This window comes from Gallinula chloropus (assembly GCF_964237585.1).
Source record: "Gallinula chloropus genome assembly, chromosome: 12".
Classification (NCBI taxonomy): domain Eukaryota; kingdom Metazoa; phylum Chordata; class Aves; order Gruiformes; family Rallidae; genus Gallinula; species Gallinula chloropus.
This window is the reverse complement of record NC_140097.1, coordinates 12,008,516-12,035,867: the sequence shown is the minus strand read 5'-3', so window position 1 is coordinate 12,035,867 and position 27,352 is coordinate 12,008,516. Positions and strand designations below refer to the sequence as shown.

At 46.9% G+C, this 27,352-nt stretch overlaps 1 protein-coding gene across 3 annotated transcripts in view; it reads right to left on the bottom strand.

The window, feature by feature from the left end:
• Window positions 1-27,352, bottom strand: part of FLNB (filamin B) — a gene marked incomplete at its 5' end in the record, with an annotated part of 71,944 nt that overhangs the window by 12,715 nt on the left and 31,877 nt on the right. Inside the window, 27 exons of one of the 3 annotated variants that reach the window (XM_084269719.1) lie at window positions 261-389; window positions 2,236-2,376; window positions 3,275-3,377; window positions 4,105-4,179; window positions 5,957-6,204; window positions 8,043-8,232; window positions 9,507-9,663; window positions 9,935-10,091; window positions 10,901-10,975; window positions 11,559-11,726; window positions 13,292-13,452; window positions 13,800-13,962; window positions 14,354-14,527; window positions 14,759-15,356; window positions 15,958-16,220; window positions 16,871-16,988; window positions 19,144-19,313; window positions 19,550-19,640; window positions 20,200-20,360; window positions 20,602-20,725; window positions 21,082-21,225; window positions 21,760-21,873; window positions 22,225-22,418; window positions 22,787-22,923; window positions 23,476-23,602; window positions 24,817-24,954; window positions 26,658-26,855. In XM_084269719.1, coding sequence (XP_084125845.1) covers window positions 261-389; window positions 2,236-2,376; window positions 3,275-3,377; window positions 4,105-4,179; window positions 5,957-6,204; window positions 8,043-8,232; window positions 9,507-9,663; window positions 9,935-10,091; window positions 10,901-10,975; window positions 11,559-11,726; window positions 13,292-13,452; window positions 13,800-13,962; window positions 14,354-14,527; window positions 14,759-15,356; window positions 15,958-16,220; window positions 16,871-16,988; window positions 19,144-19,313; window positions 19,550-19,640; window positions 20,200-20,360; window positions 20,602-20,725; window positions 21,082-21,225; window positions 21,760-21,873; window positions 22,225-22,418; window positions 22,787-22,923; window positions 23,476-23,602; window positions 24,817-24,954; window positions 26,658-26,855 — 4,518 coding nt within the window. The remainder of the gene's footprint in view (window positions 1-260; window positions 390-2,235; window positions 2,377-3,274; window positions 3,378-4,104; window positions 4,180-5,956; window positions 6,205-8,042; window positions 8,233-9,506; window positions 9,664-9,934; window positions 10,092-10,900; window positions 10,976-11,558; window positions 11,727-13,291; window positions 13,453-13,799; window positions 13,963-14,353; window positions 14,528-14,758; window positions 15,357-15,957; window positions 16,221-16,870; window positions 16,989-19,143; window positions 19,314-19,549; window positions 19,641-20,199; window positions 20,361-20,601; window positions 20,726-21,081; window positions 21,226-21,759; window positions 21,874-22,224; window positions 22,419-22,786; window positions 22,924-23,475; window positions 23,603-24,816; window positions 24,955-26,657; window positions 26,856-27,352) is intronic. The other 2 variants (XM_084269720.1, XM_084269721.1) reach the window with 2 other exon arrangements.

Here is a 27,352-nt window from a genome sequence, read left to right as displayed (position 1 = left end):
TCCAGTCATCATCCACTCAATCTAAGCTGCCTTGGTTTTATCTTTAAACAAATCATTTGCATCCTGTACCACAAGGTACACCTACTGCTCTCAGGAAGGGGTAATAAACCAGTTTGTACTGCAAGTTACAGCCTGGTATTTGCACAAGCCATTTGTATCGCACCAGTGATTCACAGTTGGACAGATGAATCAATGCCAATGCACATTACACTCCCAAGAAGTTCCTACTTTAAGGTGGGATGGGTTTAAACAACACTTACCCTCTCCTGCATCTTCCGTGACAATGGTGAAAGTTGCTGGTTTATTGGCAACCCCATAAATGAGGCCAGGCCCATAAGCAGACACGCTGCCGCTGTTCGGGTAATTCACATAGAACTGCAGAGGGCTCTCTGAAGGGGAAGAGCAAGTAAACAAATACTTTTAAGGATGAGTGACCTGGACTACAGGTATAAGACAGACAATGAGGGGATGGTTTCTTCAGCCAAGTGACAGGTGATGGGACAAGGGGAAATGGCACTAAAGCTGCACCAGGGCAGGTTCAGATTAGATGTTAGGAAAAAATTAGATGTTGGGAACAGGCTGCCCAGGGAAGGGGTTGAGTCACCAACCCTGGGTGTGTTTAAAAGACAGGTAGATCAGGTACTTAGATATGGTTTAGTAGAGGACTGGAACAGTTGGACTTGATGATCTTAAAGGTCTTTTCCAGCCCAGTGATTCTATGATTAAAGCTGCTCCAACTCAACAGGATCTTACTCTTACGTTTTCTGATACCCCTGCTCTTCAATGCCCTTCTTGCTATTTGATACCTGAAGAACCTTTATGTGACTAACACATATAAAAAATGAATAAGCTTCTCCTTTCATGTTTAAAAGATACTTCACCACAATTTGTTCCACATCCAGTCATGACAAAGTAACTATTTCTCAAATTACCACAGATAAGCTTCAATGATGCTGTAAAGGGTCTTATTCATTACAATTTTATTTTTAGCACATTTAATCAGAACATGACTCAGAAGCAGGCTTTCAATTCAGGCACAGATCCTGAATTTTGGGAGCTTAGAATTAGGAACTAGCACAGCACATTGTCTGACTCAACGAACCTAAACTAGCAAATTTGAAGCGCATCCAAACCCATTATTTGCCAGCCTCAGATTAGCTAAGCTGGTGCACAAGAACAAAAAGTAGTCACCAGCAGCCAGTAACAGCCTCAGAAAAAGGCACAGATAGCTCAAGTCCACAGCTAGATTTTGCAGCTGAGAGTAACACATTTGACTCATGGCAGCCTTCAAGGAGGAGACATTAGGGCGCATAATCCTTCTACACAGGTGCAGGGTAATGGTCTTCCCAAGCTCTTAGATATGTTGGTTTGGTACTTATGGAGCTGCTATATCCATACAGAGTGCTGAAGATACTGAAGTAGCAGGGTGCATCACATTGAGCTCCCTGCTTCAGGCAAAGTTACCCTGTGTTTCTGTACACCAAACTGAACCAGCAGCTCAGTTCAGGCAGTGCTGGAAATATTTTGTCTGGTGTCTGCACACCCTTCTCCAGATCTGCCCCTTTCTGCCCCAGCCCCACGCAGGCTATGTCCAGAGAAATGTGGGGTAACCCCAGCCCCCAAGTGATACGTTGCTTTGGCAGGGGAGTTGGTGAAGTAAGGACAAAGCAGGGAATAGAAAGGGATTGAAAGACAGCGGTTTCTGTTTGTTAAGAAGCAGCCAGGAAGAAAGAAAGATTACAGCACACTGTGCATGTGTGTTTTATTTTATTGCAATGAGATGGAAAGAGTAACTATAGTGTTTTAGCCACTTAGTCTTCCCCAGAGATTGAAGATTTCATGCCAATGCAGTTTTAAGGATAAAAACATATACTATAACCATTAGTTTTGCTGAGCACCATGGCAGTAAATTTCAACCTGAAAAAAACAGTACTTAAAATTGTATGTTTCTTCTTCATAATAAAACGCCACAACATCTAGTTTCCCAAACCAAAATCCATTTTAAGCCTGGCTGGTACTATTAAACCACAATGGACGCTCATACGTGCCAGCACTTACTCCTTTGCTTTAGTTTCTCTCCAGACTGCTTGCAGACAAGCTGCTGCTGAACAGTAAGATGTCCTAGGCAGTTCTTACTATGATGTATACAACTAAGCTATAGAAACCTTAACAGGGAGCAGATGCATCAGCAAGTCACTGCACTCAGGTCTGTGTCACGGGCTTTGCCAGACTCACCTGGGATGTGCTTTCCCATGTATTTAATGTGCATTTCGTGCAGCCCGACCTCAGTAGGAGCATATCTCACTGTTACTGTGCCGTCTTTGTTATCCACGATATCGGGCGTATCCATCTTGCCAGAGGGCATGTGTACTTCACCTACAAAAAGCCACCCTGGGAGTTACAAAAGGCAAAGCTGCCTGCCTTCCCCCTCCCACCCACCAAGAATCGTCTAGCCATTTTAAACGAGCATTTTAAATTGTTAAATTCCTTACCCACAGGCACAAACAGGAGACTAATGGGAACACTAACCAGACATGTTTTGTACTTAAGCTACATGAATACAACGCAGCAGTAGACATCTGGCAAACAGTCCTGTGACCTTACAAACTCGACAGGCAGGGCTGCTTGCTTCAGCCACTGAAGTTTCCCCAGCAAGCCCCAGAAAAGGCGCCGATCTACCTCGTTGCAAGATGCTGCCTCTACTGTGGCTCTTCGGAAAAGGAAAGATCTACTGACCCTTCAGCAGGGACAGACCAGGGCTTGGGGTGGGACTGCTAAGCTAGAGAGCAGGAGGGGACACGGCCCCTCTGTGCAGGAGCTAAGTGTGACAGAGGGGCTACTGGGGTGATGCTCTCAGCTGCCAGACCCAGAAGAGGGGTTGCCTGCTTTGGAAAATGTATGAGGCGGGAATGCAGATTAGAGTCTCATGCAGCATCTGCACAAAATAAGTAACGGGGCTTATTAAGGATGCACGTAGCTGCTCCAGAGGGGAAAAAGCAGCAACAGGTCCTACACTGCAGTAGCTCACAGCCTAGCACTGAGGACCATGGCAGCACCAAGAATCCCCTCATTTAACTCAAACCATCAGCAGGGCGTATCCTCCTCATCCTCAGTGGGTGCTGTCTGATGCGAAATTAAACAACTAAGCTGCTGGCAGGATACAATCCTCCCACACACAGTGTGGTCTGGACCACCCAGACTGTTGGCTGCAAACGGATGAACACACTAAACAAAACGCAAAGTCATCCCAAGAGGCTACATGTATTCCAGTTACCTGTTATTTCTCCTTTCCTTACAGCAAAAGGGATAACCATATCAAAGGGCCTGAATCCCATCCCATTCATGTCTCCAACTGGGACATAAGCTTCTTCCGTGACCTAAAGGAAGCAAAAAGATGGGATGCTTCAGGAAGGACAGCAGACCCAAACAAGCCCTGAGCAACTCCACTGTGAGCACAAGCAGAAGAGAGCGTGCGGTGATTACTGCAGCCAGCCACAGGACTGGGCTCAACCAGAGCGGTGACCGGCCAAGCTCTCCTTCCTAACACCACCTCACCGCGGAGCAGAGCGAATCAAACACGGTGTGAATGGAAGACATGCTGGAAAAAAGTTAAAAGCAGTAAAAATGGAACACAAAAAGGATGGAAGACAACGTAGCGCACACAAGACCCAAAGTGTCTCCATCTGAAAGGATTTAGTTGCTTAAGGCCTGGAAGAGAAAGTGATTTTTGAGTGGGGCAGAGCGATTGCAACACATAATGGACAAAAGAAACAAGTTTCACAATGTGACTCTGGACTCAAGACACTGGGCTGTTTTACTGAGAAAACAAAGCGATGCACTCGGCTTGCTTTTGCCAACAGTGAACATTGCAGAAGTAGAAGCTGTAGGTGTAATGATCCTCTTCTCATTTAAATGAGAGTTTATTTGGACACTGCCTTCAAAAGCAGCAAAGAAAAAACAAGGTCTGGATCCCAAGAACAATTGATCAAACAGAAAGAATGAACACAATGACCAGAGCGATTCAAGCAGTCCCAAGAAGCAGGCTGTCATCTGAAATGGAACACAGACGGGGGGAAACAGCTGAAAAATGTAAAAATTGTGTACCCAAGGGCGGAATCCGGGGGGGGAGGCGCCCACTGGCTCCTGTGACTGCACAGCGACATCATCTGCATCTACAGCCTGGGCAGGGGTAAAGGCAGGTTAGGTGTTATTCTGGCAGGGAGGCATTCCCACCTTCCACAGTACAGAGCGCACTTCTCCTTCCAGCTCCACATCACCTTCCTCCCACCGTGCAGCCCTCCCAGTCCTCTTGCCATTGCAAGGACCTGGGATCCAGCCAGGGCAGCTGGGAAATTGTCCCTGCCCACAGGCACTGGACACCAGGGGAAGCCACCAGTGGCACAGCAAAGGGACAAAGCCAGTACGTGCCGTTTATTGGAGTTTGGGAAGGAAGTTGGAAAGCGGTGCCTAAACACTGATGGAATTGAATTCCAGAGTTGCTTTTTTTATGGGACTATTGCAGGGAGGGAAGTGAAAGGTTTAAACCCAAGTCCCCAGGCACCCAGCGTGTGAGCTGGGAGGCAGGAGAGCCTGCTGCCGTGGGAAGGCTTCTCCCGGCTCATGCACTGGGGTGAATGACCCAGCCCACATCCAGCCATTGCTGCAGAGCTATTCTTCTGATTCATAGCTGGGACAGCGTTGTCAAGACACCCAGTGTGTTTCCCCAGCACAGCCTCCCTTCCCACCAGGCATGCCAAGAGGATGACTTGCAAATTCCCATCTCCCCTCGTTAAGCAACAGGAGCGTCTGGGGCTCATACCCACCCGCGTCGCTCCTCTGGGCTCAGCCACCCCAGCTCCTCCTGCCCGTTTCCACCACTGCAAACCACCCTAACAAAACAACCCGCTGGAAGCTTAGGCATGGAAAGACTCCACTGAGAAAACCAATGCCAAACAGAAATACTGCCGTTTCACTGTTCTCTGTCCCCTGCTGAGACACCCAAGTCAAACATGCACTGTATCGCTCAGCTAGAAAGCTTGAAATATGGCTGTCTGGGAGCAGGCTCCCCGACCTCAGGAGGCATTTCCTGTGGTGAGCTTTAAGCAGTGACCAAGGCAGTAGTTTTTCTTGTGGAAAACTTCAGAGACTCCAGTTGCAAACTGCTAGAGTGGCAGGTAGGAAGAGCTGGTGTGCATGCCCAGCCCAGAGCCCAGCCCTGAGGACTCGCCCAAGGGCTCTGGTCAGATTCAGCATTAGTATGGCCCCGTAGTTCCCCTGACCAAGGTGTGCCAGAGGCTGTCTTGGCTGAGATTACAAGACTACGACTTGTTTTGCCAACACTGAGAGCTGTTCTTCACATGAAGGGCTTCTGTGAGCCCAGAGAGGCACCTAGTCTGCTCCTCAAAGAGGCTGGGGTTTTGTTTACTTTTTAAACCTGAGCATGCTGAAGTACTGCACGTTGGAAGGAACATAATTAGAAGGAGGGAGATTTGGCTGTAACAGTTTAACTAGCACTTGCAAATCATTTTTATGTGTGAGCCAACAGCCTGCTTCCCTGGGATCTGTCAGCAGACCATTCTTTATTTTGGGGTCAACATCATAATGAGCCAGAGACAGACAAGTCAGAGCACCATGCCTGACAATGGCTGAAGTAATTAGTCATAGAAGCCAATTACAATCACCCTTACATCATTTAGAAAAAGAACTACATGGTCAGGAAATGAAAAATTCATTTGTTCAGAGAAGCCAAGTCTTCGTTCTCTGATGGCTTCTATTCCCCTTCCCTTAACCATATGGCCTGCTCAAAATAAGCTCTGGAAGTAACAAGGACTCATTAGCTCCTGCTAGTCTAATAAATGCTTAAACAAACATTTACACACAGAATTAACCTATCACTAAATAAAACGTGGCAGCAGGAATCCGAGTGGGAGGTATTTCTGGAGCAGAGCTGGCTTACCATGACGGTGAAAGGACTGTTGGGAATGTCCACCCCACCAAAGCGGACATAAATCACATAGGTCCCCGGTTTGGCAGCGGTGTAGAAGATATCGTAAGTCCCATCCTCATTTTCAACAACATCTGCTTCAGCTTCCGTCCCATCTGGCGTTAGGACGGTGCACGTCACTTTTCCCTTCCCCGCTGATTTGGCGTCTACCACAAAACCAACCTCCTCACCAGTCTTCACAGTGGGTGCAATTCCAGGACCTACAAGGCAATTTTTGTTACAGAAGGTGTTCAGAGCACAGTCTTCACAGGCAGGTTGCCCACAATGCACTTGGGAAGCATGGCACCAAAATGACAGTCCCAGGGACCCCAGATGTAGCTTTTGGGAGCACACATCCAAAGAACATCAGCACTGCTGGTCAGCACAGCGACATGCAAGAGCTGGCCACCCGCTTTCCTTCTCCTTTGCAATCAGAGAGGCTGGACGAGAATGGACTTTGAAGAACACAATGCCTTAACCCACATTCCTTTACACAGAGCCGAAGGCACTATCCTCTGCCCTGGGCAGCCACTTTGCTGTCACTGCTTCAACACAAACCTCCCCGTGTAAGCGGCTGTTGCAGGGCACAGCAGCAGCCATGGCCATGTTTCCTCCCACACTGCCCACAAGTGATTTTCCACTGTTCTGCCACACATCCCAAGAAAACAGAAACATGAAACAATGCCCAAACTGTAGCAATTGGATCCAGCCTGAAGAACACCGTGTTTAAATGAGAACTGCTAAGCCTTATTTGCAGTAGGTATTTAGTACTCCTGCTTTTGACTGGCACTTGTTGCCAGGTACATGGCTTGCTTTCAAGTGACAGCGAACCTGCCGCTTTAATACTTTGGCAGCATTCCAGCATCTATTCCTACAGTGATTGTATTTCAGCTTTACAGCTGAGAGTTGGAGACATTTCTTGGAAAGGGGAAATTTAAGCTGGCATCTGAGAGCAATCTCCATCACGGTTATTTTGAATAGTAAGTCACTGGAGCTACTTGGAAGAGTATCATATTTAGCCATTAAGGCCTCTTAAACAAATTCTGAAGCAAAGGGGATACCAGCCACTCTGCGTTTTCCATTGTGACAGGAATAGATTTCTGTTGTTTAAACAGGCCTGAAAGCAGCCAGCTGCTGGACGGGCACCGGGCACGCTCTAACTGCATGAGGCAGGTCAGCACAAAACCCAGACGTTCTCGCAGGTCTACAACCACAAATTAAGTTTTCGTTTTCAATTTGGTCCTGCCTCATTTATTCATTTATTATTAAAACCAGGATGTTTAACATTCAGTGGTATTCTTGTACCTGGTTCCTGTCACTTCTGCTCCCAGCTGCAGCATCCTGCAGTGCCAGCCCAAAGCCATGTGATGATCACCCATCCGGAGAAGGGGTAAGGGTCCAAACCATAAGAGTGCTCCTACAGCATTAGATCCAGAGTCCCTCCTCTACACCAAGGCACTGATTTTTGAGGCAATGATTTGAGTTGTAGTCATGTCTTATCTTTAGATTCTCTCTTTCCACCTGCACCTTCCAAAAATCTAATCAGACCCTCCCTGGTCAACCCTGACCAGACACAAAAGCAGCAAAAACCTCCACTAACACCACCCAGGCTGAACAGCCTTCGCTAGTGCAGAAGCACACAGCCAGCTATTTAAGTCCTCAGAATTAATTCTGTTCTTGCTTGGAATTAAAAGCCTCTTCCAACACCCGCAGTGCAAGGAGCACGATGCAGTGAACGTGCAGAGATATGTTATTTTTACATCAACCTCACTACATTTTCAGCAGGATGTATCTAGGCCAAAATAAGCACCAGACTTTGTTTGCATCTGGCTGTTTGTAACAACCCAGGCAGTTTGAAAGGTTTTGCTAGAGTCTGCAAGAGATTCCTTCTCACCCACAGGCTGGACACTTCTTCATCTTTAGGAAAACCCCTCTTGTAAGGGCAGCCAAATGACACAAGTCTCTAGAGTCTTCTGCACCCATTACATCAATTCAGATGCTCAGGAGGCAGCTTTGCACAGAGTACAAACAGCAGCAATGGAGAGGAGCCAAGACTCACCCGTGGCCAAACACTTGCTGGCATCCCCAGCTGGAGATGCCCGGATCCGATAGGGAGAGGACGGGATATCATCTCCACCGTACTTCACGCCAATCGTGTAGCGGCCTGTTTTGTCAGGGACATAGGTGACTGTGTAAGTGCCATCCTTGTTGTCATGAATGTCCACTCTCTTGGGTTTGCCCTCTTGGTCCTGAGGAACGCAAACCAGAAGATTTAGGCACTATGAAGTTAGTTATTAATTTCTTGAGCAGGGCAGCAAATCTGTTTTAGATCTGTTTTTAGATCACCAGCAGCTTTTTGAGAGTTAAATGTATTTCACTCAAGGACTAGTACCAAGAACAGACTGTTAGGAGCAAAAGGGTTTCAGACAACAATAAACCAACACATGCTATTATTAACTACCCTTTGTTTGATATGAGAATGTTTGTAAGATGCAAAGTGTTAAGCATTTTAGAAAGTCTTCCAGGCCTAACGCTTATAGAGAACCACATGTTGACCCCAATTTGTATTCTACAACTTAACACTGCCTGGAGTACAGTGTAAGCTGCAAAGGAATTCAGATTTTAGGTACAGCACAGAAGAGCTTCCTTCATTCAGGAAGGCTTGTGAAATGTTTGACATTTAGCAGCTCACAATGAGAAGCAAACAAATGCTGCGAGGAGGACCACCTACACACTCCCCCCAAGCAGGACTCGTGGAACTTGATATTTAAAGCCATGACCAGGCTGGGAGCTCTGATAAGCTTTTTGGATCCTTGAAGAGCACACCTGCATGCCAGAATAAAGCAAACTTCTTTGCTACACCTGAGCAGACAGCAGGACAGCATGGGAGGAGGAATGCAGAAAGGCACGAACAACCAGCCATGCCATGATCTAGGCATGCCAGAGCTGAGAAGTATGCTTTATGGTCCACTAACCAGAGATCTTTTTGCTGAGGCCACAGAGTCCAGATGCCAGAAATTTCACTATGAGCCACAATAAAGTCAGATAAAAACATTCCTTTAGTATCTCTTTAAGCAGCTTATGACTTCTGGCAACCTTGAGGGAGACTTGTTAATTTATCATCATGTAATGCTCAGTGTGGATGTTATCTCATGGTCTTGCTGAGCAACATACTAGAAGGCCGCCTCCATTTAAAATTCCAGCACTTTACAATCTTACAAGAAACTATTTATCTCATTTTGGGAATCTGTAGACCACAAGGTTAACCAAGAGCCAAATATAGCATGGGTGATGACTTTAATACAGAAGTCTCATAAAAGCAGCCTCAAGAGCTTCACAAAATGCAGAGTGTAAGACTTTCCTGTACCAGAGCTTAATGTTCAGCTCAGCCAGCAGCGCAGTCTCCAGGACACTAGGTATGTCAGGATACAGCCAGATATGAAGTGGACACTTCAGACAGGAGCCACCCACACCCACTGAGAGCTACGCACTACCACTCCCACTTGGTTTTGTAGTTACTTACAGTGATCTGTACAGCCAGAAGTCCCTGCCCAGCATCTTTAGCATCCACAGCAAACTCCACAGGCAGGCTGGCTGGTATGCCATAGGAACTGAGACCTGGTCCACTCGCTGTCACTTTACTGGCATCATACGTAGGAAGCACCTTCACCTTGAAGGGACTGAAAAGGAAACCCGTTACTGCTCCCTCCTCCTAAGTCAATGGCCAATAGCTACTGCAGCACACACCGCGAGTGGATACAGCTCCCCTGCGGAACCTCTGCTGTACGTGCAGCAGGCGCAAACCACCGCCGAACCCTGAAGATGTGCAAGCAGCAGCACTGGTTAAGCAGAAAGGACCACAGCCAGCCCTTAAATGGTGCCCACATTCTGGGAGAGCAGAGTCAGGTAATTAAATCTTCAGTTCATCTACGCTTATCTCCATCGCCTTACCTGCGAGGAATCTCTTCATCAGCATATTTCACAGAGATCATGTAGGGTCCCTCCTGTGTAGGGGTGTACACCACTGTGTGGGTGCCATCTCCGTTGTCTACGACATTAACGGGCTCCACAAGTCCTAAAGAAGCAACAGATGATTTTCTCAGCTGCACTATTAAAACTCAACTCCTCACCAATGATTTACGGCACAAAGCTCCACGACATGCTGCTCATTCAGTTTGCAACAAGCTCAATTTAAGGGTTTTTTTAATATTTTTTTGAATGCAGCCAGTGGGTGTGGATCAACATTCCAGTGATCAGTATTCCAGATCCACTGACCCGAGATCGATTTATTATCCACCACGCTCTGGACTCCCATCTTCTTGCTGTAAACAAAAGCTAGCATGAAAATAGGGGAGAAAAGTCGGCCTTTCTGTACAGGCCAGGCCAAGAGCAACTGCTCAAAACCCACTGAAGATCTTTTGAGAAAGAAAATGCGTAATGGTTATTATCACCTGAACTGTTGTTTACATGATTACACACTGCTACTGGGATTCACCACACAGAACCGAGCCCTAGAGCCAGTTGGTGTGTAGCATTCACCAAGCGAGTCTTTCCCAATCAGGTGTTGGGAAAGGCAAGCTCACTGCCTCTGCAGGAGAGCCTTGCAAGCTGCCAAAGTCCTAAGGAAGCAGGATCAATTATTTCAATTCACATTAAGCTAGATCTGCAGCAGATTACACGACCTATTGGTTCAGATCAACACACAAAGCAGTCTACAATTACAAGTTGGCTTTAAAAAACAGAAAGGATTAGCAGTAAAGCAAGCGCAAAAGAAACGTATAGTTGCCATGCAAAGCCTAAAAGCAACATCGCTGGATCCCCCTCCCTCCTCCAGATGATTCTTGCTGTTGCCAATTGGATTTCCAAGAGCCAAAATTGCCCACAGTTAGCGAGAGTTCAAACCTGTCTCAGTGCCACCCTTTGGAGCACCTTTAAAGAAATCCGAAACAGCTTTCAATGGGGAGCGCCATCCCTGGGAATCCGTCTCATCCACTAAAATTAAAGGAGGGTTACCAGCCTTCTTGACACTCAGTGGAGAAGCAGCTCTCACCTCACAGCAAGGTGAGACTTGCAGCCAAAAGGTACTTGCTGCTGAGATACCGTGTCACTGAGACAGAGCTTTCTAGGTAAACGTAAATGCCATTAGTGCTATCGCTTTAGGGCCTTGCTGCTCTCTGGAGACCACTGTGGGGTTCCACCCTATTTCAGAGACTCCTGCAAGCCAGTGACGTGTGTTTCCCTAAGTCACCGGTCAAGGGAAAGACTGGATTTACCTTTTGATGTTTAAACCTGAGCCACCACTGTTCACCAGTGATGCCTACTCACGTACCTTGTCCCGGCTCAGAAGATTAGGATAAAACCAAAGACGCTGCCTAAAGCAGCACTGGCCAGGACACAGTCCTTACAGCCTGACACATGGGCCAGCTCACAGGGTGCACGTGCCAGATGAACAGGAGCCGAAGGAAATGCTCATTCAAGCGGTATTGCCACCTTTGTGACTGGGGCCAGGACCACATTACCCACCCAAATGCAGAGATGGGGCAGGGGCAGCTGGATGGAGCACTTTGGTTCTTACCTCTGGGTCCTGCCACCACCACCTCGAGGGGTGCTACTCCTGCCTTGCTGGCGTCTACAGTGAAAGACTGTGGGATTTTGGCTCGAACAGCTGTTCCCAGACCTGGTCCTGCAACCTTCACCTTGCTGGGATCCACAACATCCTTCACAGGAACCTTGAAAGGACTGCCTGAAAGTTAACACAGCAACTGTTAACCACCACCTAGTTAGCAGAGGAAAACGTCCAGGTAAATGCTTCTAAATGGCCAAATCCACAGGCCCCTCCTTAAACCTTTCATGCAGCTGCAGCCCAGAGGAACTAGTACAACACAGAGGTGTTTCTCATGGTGTTTTAAAAACTCAGGACAGAACTGGCACATCTGCTCTCAGCTGAAGAAACATCTTTGCAGGAACAGTTTTGGAAGAGCAGCTATTCTGGATATATCTGCTGTTGCCATGCTCGGGTCACGCTGCTGGCAGATCCCCACAGGGAGAGGAACGATGGCAGCCATCAGCAGGAGCAGATCTGTTCCCAGGCACAGAGAGCCCTCTAACACTACTGCACACCAGAGCTGCTAACATCCTACCTCAAAAGGGTGAGGTGCTGCAGATTTGTACAATACCATTTGACAAGACTCCAGCACATGGGAGATTATATAACCAAAGGTCTTTTTCCCCACTTTTCCTTTAGATTGTTTATTGTTATTGCTCAACCTCGGACAGGAATGACAAACCCCACGGCCTCTACGCCGCTTCTCTGCTTCTGCAAAAGCCAGAAGCATAACAGCAAAGCTTTTACATTTTCACTGTGTACTCAACAATTCAGCTGTGTTCCATCTGCTTCTCACACTTCAGAAAAAAAAAAGATACCTAAATTCCCCCCATAAGTGCAAACAAAGTGGCATGTGGGCACTAGTTTCCTTCAGATTTTAACCAAGTTCAATGTGCTGACAAACACGATGGGACAAATGGGAATGAATCAGCTCATTCAGTGCCTGGGAAGGAGTATCCAGATGTTTGCTGTATGACAGCATATAAAAACTCGAACATCGTGGCAAAAGGTGTTTGGCATTTAATTCTTGGTATCAAGCAGAATATCCTTCTTTTAGTTGTGGACTGCTGCATGGCAGAAGTACCTGTAACATGGTTTAAACCTCCCTCACTCCAGGTTAGCATCCAGTACAGCCATGCACAGGCAAGTAATTGGTTTAGGGAACAGTCACCGCTCTTTCTGCGGTGACCAAAACTTGCAGAGTTTAATACAATCCCCATGACAAGCTCACTCATTGTACAAAACAGAGTCTTGAAGGCATCCACGTACCAAAGGGCTATTTTCTTAGCCTAACAGATTTCACATGGCTTGGGGCAGGAGAGATGTGACTAACACAAACCCCATGGGCTGCATCAATTGTCAAGGCTGGTGCCCTTTTCCTCATCCTGCTAGGGCCCTTTTCCCTACCCTGCCCAACTGTACCCACTCTTTTGTTCCCACCCCAGCTCATGCTACAGTTTTCATGAAGCTCCTCCACATCCCCACAGAGGCCATTTCAGAAATGAGAAGAGACTGCAGTCCTTCCTCAAAACTACAGCACCATAGCATGTAGCGCTCCATGCTTTCTTGCTAGCTGGGAGGAACAAACAGCACCGCTGTTTCTGCCTGAATTCACAGGAAAAGCAGAAAGTTAAAACCACAACATCTCCCAGCACGAGTGAGATACAGAACCTTCCCTCCTCTGAAAGCCGCGGAGTTCTTACCAGGAACATGCTCTCCCCCATATGTGATGTTAACATCGTAGTCTCCTGGAACATAAGGAACATACTCGGCGCTGCAGCTCCCATCCTTGTTATCTTTACAGCTTATTTTAGACTCTGAAGGTCCTTCAACAGTTATTCCAAGGCCACCAATTCCTGCTCCTCTGCAAAAGAGAGAAGTGCACCTCATTAGAATTATCTGCTGCTAACAGCGCCTTCGTAGCCTTCACAAGGTTTGCTGCATTTTTACTCTTAGTGGAAATGCTCTACCATGGGAAACTGTTCAGCATAACGTCACTTACATCTTCCCAGAATTTTATCCTCAACTGTTACCAGTCCCTAACCTCTGCAGAGTGCTCAGGACACGATGAGGTAGCACGTACAGTAATCAAAAAGACACAGTTTGGCCTTTTCATAAATATTTGTGCTGGGTTTAGCATCCTGCATCACACAGCTCATCACACTCCTCTCTCCCTCAGAGATTCCTTAAGGACCAAGTAAGCTTCTTTACCTGGTGACAACCGAAAAGGCGTTTGGCTGATTTGTGAAAGCCTCTTTGAGTCCAGGTCCCTGTGCCTTCACACGCGATGGATGGCAGCCCTCTGTCACATTCACTCTGAAGGGACTGTTTGGCACAGGTACGCTGTCGTACGTTACACTGACTGTGTGTGGACCTATTAAAGAGGACAAAAGCATTGCTCAAATTCCCTAAATAGTCTCTTTAACATCACTTCTACAAGATGCTACAGACTTAAATGTCAGTATATGGGTAGGAGCTTCCTCCTGCATTTCACAAGGCTTCACTGCTGTTTTGTAACAGAGATGCCATCTACACACTGCCCTTCTGAAGTCAAGTTACTGTAAAAGTCTGTTCAAGCTAAAATAGAGCTACTTCCTGCAGAATTAGCAAGGTTTTTGCTAGTAGAGGAGCTAAGATGCCAACAAGTTACTGGCAAACCTCAGAAGTCTGCCAAATAAAAGTGTCAGGAGAGCTGCTTGCTCTTGGTCTTCCTCTCTCAAAGAAACCCCACCCTAAAATAAAACCCTAAAACCCCCAGAAGTTACCCTTTTCAAACGGCGTGTACTCCACTGAATACGTTCCATCAGCGTTGTCTTGGATGAGACAGTCTGTGGGGGAGCCGGATGGGCTTGTGATCTGCGTCCTGATGTGGTCACCACCAGCCTTCGTTAGAGGTCGAGCATCCACAGTGAACTCGGTTGTGGCTTCTCGGAAGACATCTGCTAGATACATTTTGAAGAGTCACTTCAAGAGCCACATGTATTTCCGATGACAAAACATTTTGTGAACCGGCATGATAAACAACTAATTTGGGAACATAACGAAACACCCCCGCCTGAGGGTCACTATGGGAACACACAAGGCTGTAACAGCTTTCAATGCTTAGCATGCTCTGCGCAGGATCAAGGACCGCAAGTCCTACAAACTCTGATAACAAGAGTTACTCTCACCTTTCCCTTCCACTCCTGGCCCAAACACTTTAACTCTGCTTGTGTCCACCGCTGGCTCCACTTTCACCCGGGCTGGGAATTTAGGCACTTGCTCTCCTCCATATCTCATCTTGATTGTGTACATGCCAGCCGAGAGCGGGACGTATGTTACGACGTAGGTCCCGTCCTTGTTATCATCGATTTGGACCTCGGCTTTGGAACCCGTGTCTGACATCATGTCCACCCGCAGGTCCCCGGGACCTGCTTCGGTGCAGTCAACGTTGAGCAGCCCTGGCTCACCTACTTTACCATGTTCCAGACCCGGGCCCGTGGCAATGACTTTAGAGACATCAAATGGCATTTCTATGTTTGCCTTAAATGGTGAGCCAGGGATGTGAACTTCTTCAAAGAGGATGTTGACAAAATACTCTCCGGGCTTTGTGGGCAGGTAGGAGACAGAGCAGGTTCCATCGCCGTTGTCTGAGCATTCAATTTTAGCTTCACACGGGCCTTCCACTGTCAAACCCAAACCTCCAGTTCCTGCCCCTTTGGTATCTATCGTAAATTGAGCTGGTTTTCCAACGAGGCCCCCTCGAAGACCTGGACCATGAGCTTTTACCTAGAAGAGAACATGCAGCTGAGCTATTTTTTTTCATTTTATTTCCAGCACAGACTCTCTGGTTAGACTTGTTTGCATGTGGGACTCTAGTAACAAGCTTTTAAAAATACACAGAACACAACATTTCCCCTTTGCCACTCCTCCCAGTTTTGCTGTGAAGTCGGTATCACTCCTCCAGAGAGACTTCCAAGCAAGGATATTCATACTCTCCCTGTAGCCATTTTTGTATAGCCATGGGATATATAAGGTAGGAATGTTAAAACATTCGATTACTCTATGTTTGTATTTAAATCTATATCCTTAGAAAGAAGCATGTCAATACGCTCATGAGGGCAAATTTCCATTAAGTTAGGAGCACTACTTGTCTTTGCCACACCAGGCAGGATGCTTGCAGTATTTTTAATTAGGCCACTGTTTTTCAAGTACAGCATTACAGGAATGACTTCCACGAGTCATGGAGCCTGCAGAAGAAACGGCTTAGCACTTAGAGTCAGGATGCTCTGGGTCCAGTTTGGCCAAAACCAAGTCAACTCACATGCAACAGCCCACAACTCAGTCTTCAGGTATCAGTTGTTGTTACAGCACTAAACGGTTTGCTTACCTTGGAGGGGTCTGGAGGTAGCGTGGCCTCCACAGTATAGGGGCTCCCTGGGATCGGGTTGCCGTCGTAACTGACATCTACCATGTACAGCCCTTCTTCCCTTGGGATGTATTTCGCAGTGCTGCACTCCTTACCCAGAACTGGTTCCACCAGACACGGCACAGCTTTCCTCATAGGACTGGAAATATTAACATCCAGTTTACCTTGCCCACCAGCTCCTTTGGTGTCAATCACAAACTCCTGATCCTTCCCTACTTCCACTCCTAAAAAAAGACAAAACCCACATTACTGCATTAAGAACTTCACATCAGAGAGTACTTCAAGAAATTTCTCATGCACTGAGGGAGCAAGCGGTAGCAGAGCCCTGCTCGGCCTGCATCCCTCTGCATGCAAGCAACCTGCCAAATGGAACAAAAAAATAAACAATGGCTTTAGCTAATTGGAGCTACAAAGCTACAGTGCTAACCAAGCCTGTATGACATGGCCTGACAGCATCCGAGGCTCATTTCAGGAGCACAACAATATTTGACAGCCCAAAGTTCTTCTACTTTTAGAAAACAAAGACCGTACGAATGTTTCTGCACTGTAGCAGTTACATATATTTGAACAAAAAGCCATCTAGCCCCAAGGAAACTAGATTTCACGAGCAGGTGCCCAGCCTGGTGAAGAGCCCAGCTCTGCTTACCACAGGGAGTTAAAGCCCAACATATGCTTTGTCCAGATCACTATGTAATCTTTGCAAAAATAAAAAAATCCACAGGAGGAGTGGACAAGCTATAACGCTGGAGCTGGTTGATCTCCAACTGCAGCAAGTTGAAAAGAAAATTGTTTTGCCCACTGCTGTTCCAGCAGCATGTGGTGGCTAGGACCCAGGTTCAGGAGACCATGGGGCTGCCAGCTCAGAGGTACTTACTGTTTTCGAGTCCATTCACTTTAACTTTGCTTAGGTCTAGCGGAGCAGCAACGCCCACAGTGAAAGGGCTTTTGGGGATAGGATCACCACCGTAAGTTACCGAAACCTTCATTGGACCCTAGATGGAGAATTTACAAGTTAGCTCAGTTCCTCCTGTCAGACAGACACACTAACACCCAAGCAGTACGTAACCACTCCACCTAATCCAGGTTAGCTGACCTCAGCCAAATTCAAGCTCTCATCCCGCTGCAGCCTTTCAAAGCATTACATGGTTTGTATTGAACGCAGGAAGAGAGAAAAAGTCAGTTCTTTCCAACACTTAATTAGACTATATTCAAGCTGCCTGGCAAAACCTCTGGCTAAGGCTGGCTCCCACCCTCCCAGCGCTCAGACCTGACAGCTGAACACATGTCCCAGTGCTCCAGCCCAGGTGTCCCCTTCTACTGCATGGAGAGGCCAGGCCAAAGCCAAGCCTGCAAAGAGGCTGTGTTATTACAGCATCTGAAATACCAGGGTTTTAAGCTCTACAAGTCAGAAAGATTAATGCTTTTGTGTACTTTGGCTGGAACACCACACGGCCATGGCAAGCTCCAGCCCACGATGTGTGCTCCTTTTATTCTCTCCTACTGCAGTCCATATTTTCGCTATATTCACCGTTTGCTTACTTTTCATTCTTGGCTGGTTCAGCTCCCCAGTGAAATAACCACGGATGCTTCACGCAAGCTAGTGAATAGCTTCCATGATTTTCTTGGTTGTTTTTAGAAAACACACACAAGGGTAGCTGTAGCAACACTGTGAGATAAGGCTGAGTAAACAGCATTAAACTAAGGCTCCTTTGCTGCTGACGCGGCCTCTCAGGAATTTAACTACCTAGTCCATCCTCCCCCTGCTATGATGAGTCCAGTGTCTCATTTGTAAGCCACTGCTTACAAACCTGAGAAAGACAGGGTCCAGGAATGACCTACATGCTCACAGGCTGGAGGGACAACAAGGCTACTCTAATTACAGCACAGTCTGTTCTCATCCCCTCTTTTTAACCATTGCTTTCCTGCCACCGCTATCTGCAAGCACCTCCTCTACACCCACAGCTCCTCCATGACCCAAAGTACTCCTACGGGTGGGAGAGTCAAGTGGGAAACCTGGTTTGGGCACCCTGGCTTGTTTCACCACCGCTTGTCACATGAAGCACAGCAATCTGGTACTGCTCGCTCACACACTCAGAGTTCAGACAACTTCATTCCCTTCAGCATACAAACCTTGACTGAACAAGCTAAAGCTTCTCCAAACAGGCACGCCAGCCACATCCTGAGGTAATGCAACTGCTTTATCCAAAAACAAACGCTGGCTCTACAGTGCTTCCAAGAACGTTAATCCAGCATTATCAACTAAATAACGCCGCAGTCCTCCATATCAGTTCACTTTTATACAGCTGCATTCCAGGAAGCTGGTGCAGATGACCAAGTAGCTCATGTGTCTGTTCAGCAGAACAGAAGCAGTAGCAATCTTGGATCTCAGCACTACAGCACCTACATCTTTAGAAATACATGAGATTTGTGCATCCCAGCATTTAGCGGCCGTTTATAAATGTGCAAGCATAATATAATGAAAAATGCTTCTAGTTATTAGCAGCTTCCACTTTCAGCTCTTTAACGGCGTTGCTAGGAAGCATCTGTCTGTGAACCAAAAGGAGACAGATTGATTTTTTTTCCAACTCAAAGACAAACCTCAAATACAGACAAATACTTTGGTGCATTTAACCTGGAGCGCAGCTTCCCTCCTTAGCACCAACTCAGTCACTTTTCTGCTGGGAAACTGCTGCACCATCCCCGAAACACTGAGCTCTTTGTCCCTGCTCTGGTTTGCACTGCAGCTCCTCTGAGGACAGGAGCTTGCTGAGAGGTAGCACACCACAGCCCTGGCTTTGCAGGACCTTGGCAGGCCAGAGCAGCTGGCACAGCTGCCAGGTCCGTTTCAAGATGCTGGGAAGATTCACCACCTTTCCTCTTCAACTGATAAGCTGTGGAATGACAACACAAGCTGTCTGCTACCCCTTCACTATCTCACTTGTTCCCAGAAAACAGCAACAAGCTATCAATAACTACACAACCAGAAGACTGCCTAGCTGCTTTCCAATCCCAGTTGTCCTGCAGGCTCTAGGGACCAGGGAACAGCACAGCTTGGCAAGTTTTACCTGCTCATTCCTCTGTGCATGGGTACCAGGAACGGAGGTGACAGCACTACAGCAACATGAGCTGTTCAGGAGTCGGACCTACCTGCTGTATCGGAGTGTAGCGAACAGTGTGGGAATAGTCATAGTTGTCAATAACATCCAGATCTGTCACTGCCTCTCCCGGCACTGGGCTGCTGAACTGCACATCCAGCGGCGCTTTTCCAGCTCCCTTGGTGAACACAGTGAAGTGTGTTGGCTTGCCATTTTCCACACCTGAAGAAAAATGTCAATTCTAATTTATGCAGAGCTTGCACACAGAAACTCTCCCCGAGAAGTTTGGTACCTATAAAGCCCAGTCAAGCAAAATGCCAAGGGAATGGAACAGTTTCCAACTGCCTGGCACCCCATCCCACTGTATCCAGGACTTCATCCCAGTAATGCTCAGCCAGACAGTGGCCACCCCGTGACAGCCCCAGAACTGGCCACTCCATCTCAATCCCAGTTCTCACCAGTTTTGCTCAGACCAGGTCCTTCAGCTTTCACTTTACTAGCATCGTGTGAGGGGTCCACTTTCACTCTGAATGGGCTGGCAGGAATTTCCTGCAAGACAATCACAGCTCTAATCATCACCAGGTCACTCATCACTAGTCCAAACTAGGCAAATAATAACTCTCAAGATACTTCTGCTTTAACTCCAGCACAATCTTGAGTAAAATTTCACTTCACTTAAACAACTCTGCTCTGCCTTACTGAGTAGTATCACTTCAAGTCAAGGGCAGAGTGAACAGCTGGACAGTTTGCTGGGGCCTCTTTTTTTTGTTATGGAAAATTTATTTTTATTCCCATGTTCCTTGGAGAGTCACTAAGGTTTTCTACCCCTTAGCAAGCAGTGTTGCCCGATCACTGAGACCACATTCATTGTGCCAGCTCAACAGATGACCTTCTTGAACATCTCCAGCCAACCCTTCTCACTCATCTACCTTCAAATAGTACAAAAAGTGGGTTTAGAAACAGTGACCAGACCAAGTGCACATGGGGTGAAGAGGAAGGAGCCAGCTGTAAGCCACCACAACCAGCTGTGGAGTGACACGTGCTTGGTGACCAAGGAGCAGATAAACAGACTCTGGAAACATCAGACTGGAAAAGGAAGATTACAAACCTCTCCTGCAAAAAGCACTTTAATAGTGTAGCGCCCAGCGGCGGGGGGAGCATATTTCACTGTGAACGTATCATTAGCATTGTGGATGATGTCAAAATCTATGTCTTCTTCCTCATCACTGACCACACGAGCATCACACTTAATTCCAACACTGACATCACCTAGGAAAAACAAACAGGGATTTTTCTACTGGCCAGCACAGACGTTGCTAGCCAAAAAGCCAGCGCATTCCCATTTCCAGTAGGTGTTCAAGTCACCACGTTAATTAGTGTAACAGATCACATTGTGATTCACTGCAATGCTCTGTTTCGCCAAGTTTTTTCCAGGAAGCAAGGAAAACTAGGATGAAACAGTACCCTTGCATGACCTGTGCTTCTGAGCCCCAGCCCAGACTGCTTTTACCTTCTCCTGCATCCGTGCAGTCAACAGTGAAGTGGGTCGGCTCATTCGCTTTCAGGCCAGTTCTCTCCACACCGGGTCCAAATACTTTCACTTTCTGAGGATGACTCCCTTGACCTATAAGAACCTGCACAGATTCATAAGGGTCAGAATCACACACTTCTGTGTCATGCTTGAGGTTGCAGTCAAGTTGGAGCATTGCTTGGTCAGAGACTAGAGGAAAACAGCACCAAGGTAAGAGCTAACTGCCCCGACTCCCCCAGGCTGCAGCTGGACTGAGAAGAGACCTCTGATGTGTTAGCTTGTAAGGACAGAAAGCTTTTTTCAAGTGGATAGATACTAAAGAAAGGGGAGCAGAAGGGAGCAAAAGATACCTCCTTGAAGCTCACAGAAGAGTTTTACCATCCCAGTTGTAATAACAAGTAGTTGTAAGCATGAATATCCCAGTTTGCTAGAACTAGTAATATCCATCTCTCTACTTACCCTAAATGGGCTATTGGGCACGTTGGCTCCTCCCCAGACAACAGAAATTGTATGTTTGATGGGTTTAACTGGCGTGTAGGAACAGGCAAACACACCATCAGGCTTGCTCTTTATCTGGATATCGATAGGGTTTCCTTCTCCATCCTAAAAAGCAGTAATACAAGCAGAAGGTTCAAAATGTTTGTATAGCCTGAACAGCCCAAGACTGCTCCAAAATGTGGGGTTTTTTTTTTTTCCCCCCAGAACTGCAGCTCAGAAATACTGAAGCAACACTCAAATTACACTCCCGTAACTCCTCCTCATCTAACACTTGCTCATTCCTAACACATCATCCTACAACACATATTTTAACAAGTGTGCCTGAAATTCAGAGGCTCAGAGACACTTCGGGTACTTCCACCAAATGACAGCTCCAGGAAATTACAGCTTGCTTTGCTGAGGAGACTCCAAGCAAGGACGCAAAGCCACGTATTTCATACATCAGGGAGAAGTCACCTTGTCTTGAGTTAGGTTTGTTGCCTGACTGCATTACACAGATCAAAGCGCAGAGCTTTGAGGGAACTGCACATACCCAGAATTAAGTGGTGTTTAAGGGAGTAGAAATACTTAAAGGCATTTTTCTCAACAGCATTAAAGCCCTTTTGCCAAAGTTTCACACAGCTGCCCCTGGCTTTTTACCTGTGCATACATCTTCAGAGGTGCTTTCCCAGCGTCCTTGGTTTCAACTGTGAACTCAGCAGGATTGTTCACTATACAGCCAGTCTTCTCCAAGCCTGGGCCATAAGCCTTCACCTAAACAAACACCCCAAGAGTCTTAGCTTGCAGTTCAGAAAGAGAAGTAAAACTAAATGGTTTATTTTTAAAGACCTTCCCCTTCCCACAAAACCCATGAAGCACGGGATACAAGCAGTGGCTAGTGTACAAGTGGAGAATTTGGACTAATTCAGCAAGTTTTCATGACATTAAATCAAAACCACAACAGTGTTATTAGGAAAAAGCTGAGTAATATCTGGCTGCAGCCAGGCAAATTTGGAGTTCTAAGCAGAGGTAGCTTGAGAGTCAACTCTGCTACCAGAAGCCTCCAGAAAGATGTCTACTGTAGTTCTATCAGACACGTGCTATGCCATGGGTGGACTCTTATACCTTATCTGGGTTGAAGTCTCCCGAAGCTGGTCGGATGAAGGCCATGTAAGGGCTGTCTTTTATGTCCTCATCGTCACACATGATGTGCACAGCATATTCACCAGGCTCTTTGGGCCAATACTTCACATCACATGAGCCATCGTTCTTGTCATCACACTCAATTTTAGCTTGAGAAGGACCTTCTATTGCAAAGCCTGAAAAAGGAACAATTAAGTTCCCCATGTAGGTTTGTGGTGGTTGCTAGTTTAACACCACTTCCCCAGACTGCTTTTTATTAGCCATAACCACGCCTGATGCTCTCTGTCGCCCTTCCTCTGCAATATAGGAAATGATCCATCATTCCCTTCTGGATCTCATCCCACAAAACCGCAGATTAAAACTCTCCATCACACACATTCACGTTTCTAGGACTTGCCTTCGATACTCTGATACAAGTTTGTGTTTAGACCAAAATATCTTAGAGATTTTGGGGTTTTTTTACTGCTGGGAAAGATACTGTTTCTCATGAGCCCGTTGCTAGCGTTGCAATATATAAATATTACAGGGAAACTAAGGAACATACCAAGGGAGCCAACTTCTGTACCGATGGACTCCACCACGAAGTCAGCTGACTTGCCCACAATCCCCTCGTGCAGTCCTGGCCCCCAGGCTCGCACTTTCTGAGGACCTGCTTCGTGACCCACTTGAACTTCAAAGGGGCTACAGGAGAAAAAACAAAGCATGGGATTAGAAGTAAGGACAAATACAGTAACCATGTTTTCCCCCAGGCATTTTAATGAGCTTTTACACTGGATTTCCCAAATTAACAGATGTTATCATGTGGTGGCACAGTGCCCAGCAGACTTTCTAGCTGAGAGCTCATTCAACCCATCACGTGCTTAACATCTTGCACCACAAATCCTGTCAAATACTTGGCTAGCACTGCTTGCTGTAGCCCTGGACACTAACATACCAGATCCCTTCAAAATCTCACAGCAAAGTCCAAGCTGTGTGATCCCCCAAGTTTTGTTCTTTTTTTGTATTCATAATTTTGGGTTTAGCATGACTGCCACAAATCCTCCCCCAAAACCTTCCCCCATAGAAGCTGCTGCAGACCTAAAACAGGCTGTTGAGAAACTCACAGCAACTGCTTTCCACTAACTTTGTCCCACCCTGGGAGCTTCTTCAAATGCCAACATTGCTTTAAAAGCCCATCAACTACTTAACCCACCAAAAGGCACAAAAACACCCAAAAAGCTACTTTTAACTCACCTTTTTGGGATATTGTGCCCACCCCATGTAATCGTGACAACATACTTCCCTGGGGTAGCTGGATAATATTCAAATGCATATACTCCATCCATAAAGCCTTTTTGTTTCACCAGCTCCTCCAAGCCCTCTGTTGAAAAATCAGTTCAGCATTAAACTTAACAGCTTCCATCCTGCCTTCAATTACTCAGACAAGTTCATGTTTTCTAGTATTTATTTTAGCTTGCAAGAATAAATTTCTTCCACCAGAAAAAAAAAAGGTCAGGTTATAAAGGAAGTTAGTTCTAGCTGCCCTCTAGGACAAAGACAGCAAACACTTCCAGAAGAAATACAGCAGAAAATATTTTAAGTTACCAGACTTAATAGGTTCCCTTGTGTTTTATTTTCTTAGTCTGCAGTATGATGCATGTCATATGTTAAAACAAAAAAGCTTAACATTTGTCAGACTTTGCAACCACAACTATGCAGGGAATGCCTACTTTTCATTTTCTTCAAGACGAAGAATTTCGGGAGAAAAGCTTAATACACTAAAATTTACATCGATACGTCTGTTGCTTTTCTTTCCCCCTCCCTCTAGCCGCATTAAGCCACACAGCCAGAGCACTGTGCGTGTGGAGGAGGAGAAGGCAATACAATGCACCTTTTAATACTGTCCTGGCTGGGGGGAGGTGACCAGCTCACAAGTACAACACGAGCACAGCAGCTCCCTGAGACCAGCAGCAGGAGCACTGCTGCTGGCAGCGTTGGGAGCCCACTGCAAGACACAGCGGCTGCCAGCGCTCCCATCGCCCCAGCCTGCCGCAGTCCGGGTGGGGGGCCACATCTGGAGCTCAGGACACCGTAAAGGTCCCAGGGATAGATCCTGGCAGAAGGTCTCCATGTCGCATCAGAGGTTCCCTTGGCCCTCTCCTCCCCTGCCAGAGAATCCAGTGCAGCCAGGAGTGCTGCTCCGAGCCATTCCTAGCTTTAGGAGAGCAGGATTTCCACTCTACCAGAGCCCCTGGAGCACGACCTGCTCCCACAGATCAAACGAAGATGCAATGCAAAAATATAAAGCTTGGAGGCCACAGCATGCAAATGCATGGATCTTGTCACTTTTGCCTACCAATATGTATTAAAATGGAGGCCCCCCAAACCCAGGTGCAATCCTACCCAGCCCTGCAGGGTAAACCTTCCCACGAGTCATGAAGTGCCAGAAAACCGGAATTTTCATTTTGTGGTGACAGAAATCCCACCAGGGCCACAAGGCCATCTCCATCTCCTTATGGTTCTTCCTTTTCACCATCCCCGTTTCACCCACTTCTCCAAAACACATCCACAGCACAACTTCACCCCGACACTTACTCGGTCCCTTTATAGTCACTCCAAGATCTCCGCTCCCCGATGCTCTCGTATCCACCTTGAAGTCGGCCGTCTCCCTCATGCGGACACCCTTGGGCTGCAGACCTCTGCCAGTGGCACGGCACGCGTTCGGATTGCAGGCTGCGAGGGAATTTCAGACATCAATACTGCCTTTGATTCCCAACCTACATGTACCCTACTCAGCCTGGAGCAACCTTAAACTTAATGTTGACTCAGGGCAACCGCAGCTCAGCTTTCAGCACAAGTTTTAACGTTACAGCATTCAGGCAGGCAGATGGGACTCTGCCTAGAGTTGTCCGTGTCCCATGGCATTTGGGCAGTGGTGCTCAGTGCAGCCAGGCAATGCTGACCCCATACCAAGGCCATTTCTTAGAATGAAAGCAAATGCTGAAGCCCTGTTGCTTTCCAATTTGATTCCAATTGTCACTACGAAACTTTCACAGATATTCACCACACCAGGCACAATCTTGATGCCTTCTGCACTGAGAGGCACCCTGCAGCTTGGGGTGAAGTTTCCCTTTGCAGATAAACCCCAGTGAGCAGCATTACTGTGCTGTTCTGTCAGGAGCACATGACTGGAATAACTGCTATTAGCAAAGTCAAGTTCTGCACGTGCTTCATTAAGAGACATCATGTCAAAACCCCCTGCTTGTCACTGCTGACACTTTCAGAAGCAAAGCCACTGAGCCCTCTGCAGACCAAAGCAGCCATGGGTAGGGGCAGTAGGTTACACATGGCTCAGTTTAAGCTTACGCTTGACCCCTTTACTCCCAGTGCTTCTCCAGGCCTGCAGAGTGGCTACATAAGTATGTAACATGCACTTATGAACAGTTTCTGTTGCACAATCTCAGTTATCACACGGTTTTCAACTCCAGAGACCTTGAAGGGTTTGAAGAGACTTACAAATAATCACAGCTTCCCAGCAGTATAAACCAAACATGCATTTCCCCCAAATATGCCGTGCTTATAGCAGGAGTGCAACTCTGCCAAGCAGCTCCTTAGGGTTTGACTTGTTTCAACAGCTTATGAGTTTTACCCATCAGCCCTGCAGCAGCCAATGCCACCCCGCGTTCCACACTGGACAGTGTCAGCTAAGATCACATGCCATCTGCCAGCTCTCTTGGTGGGAGCATACAGGAGCGTGCCCAACGTGGAGTGGGAACGGCTCGCAGGCCCTTACACAACTGTGTCAAGCAGCTTGTGGTTAAGCCAGTTTCACTGAATGGGTCACACACTACTTCAGTTTGCTTGCAAATTCTTCCCCAACCCCAACACAACCAAAAACCTTTTTTGGCCAGGACAAGCTGCAGGCTAGAAGCTTATGAAAAGCAAACATGACAGAGCATCCTGCACACCTCTTACCAACTATGAAGCCATTAGCAGTGAAGTCCAAAATTCCACAAATGGAGGGTAGCTCAGGAGAGATGAGCAGAGATCTAAAAGCATAGGAGCACGTAAGGATGGAACAGAAAGCAAGTTAAGTGTCAGTTAAGGAGGAAAACGGTAAATATAGTCATTTGAGGAATAAGGGTGGAAAACAGCAAGACACTGCGTAGCTGCATAAGACACTTCAAAAATTACCAATGGCAGCTTAATGTTCGGAGGTCTAGGCAGAAAGGAAACTCTAGCAACAAAAGCCAAATTACTGTTAGAGAGCACTGTTTTATCCTGTGACTTCCCAGGTGACCCTCTGAATCAAGTCCAAGACGTTGAAAGGCACAGAGTATGTCCAAGGCAAGATCCAAGTGTATTTTGAGATTACATCCAAGGAGAAAAGTGGCCATCTACAATTAGGTGTATTTAAATTAAAAAAGAAAGTGTACCTTCTCCCACGAGAACAGTGCAAGGAGTTTTAGGAATTGCCTCCCCAGCAAAAGTCACTTTGACAATGTGAGGACCAGCTTGAACAGGTTTGTAGGTGCAACGATAGACTTGGTTGCCTTTGTCTTCTATTGTGACTTCAGCAAGGCTTCTCCCTTGAGGATCCTCCACTTGCACATCCACATCACCCACACCAGCACCTGCAAAGGAAACAAGCCCAGCTGAGCCTTGCCTTCCCCACAGCACCATGCACCTCATTTAGGATGAGAGCCAGATGTCCTCTGCAGCCATTTCTAGGGACAGCAGGAACATGCAGCTTCTGTTTTCAAGTGGGGAGGGGGCATGACAGGATGGGGGTATCTTCATGAAGCCAAACTGACAGGGTTCTGCTACTCAATCCACAGGGTTTCCCAACAGTTACCCTAGAGCTGCTACAGGGTGGTAGCAGTATCACAGACTACCCCACAACTTTACTACTCAGTTCAACCTCTCAACCTTCAAAGTGGTTTAGATTAAGAGCTTGGAGAATGTACATGCTGGTCTGGACTGGGATCCTTCTCTGCTGGACTACAGGTATTCACTTCTGTTCAGACACCTGCTCTTCTGACATTTTGTTGCACGATGAGTTGAATAAAACCAGTTTTCCAGACACTTTCAGAGGCCAGACATGTCTTGACATGATTCAGACCACTCCTTC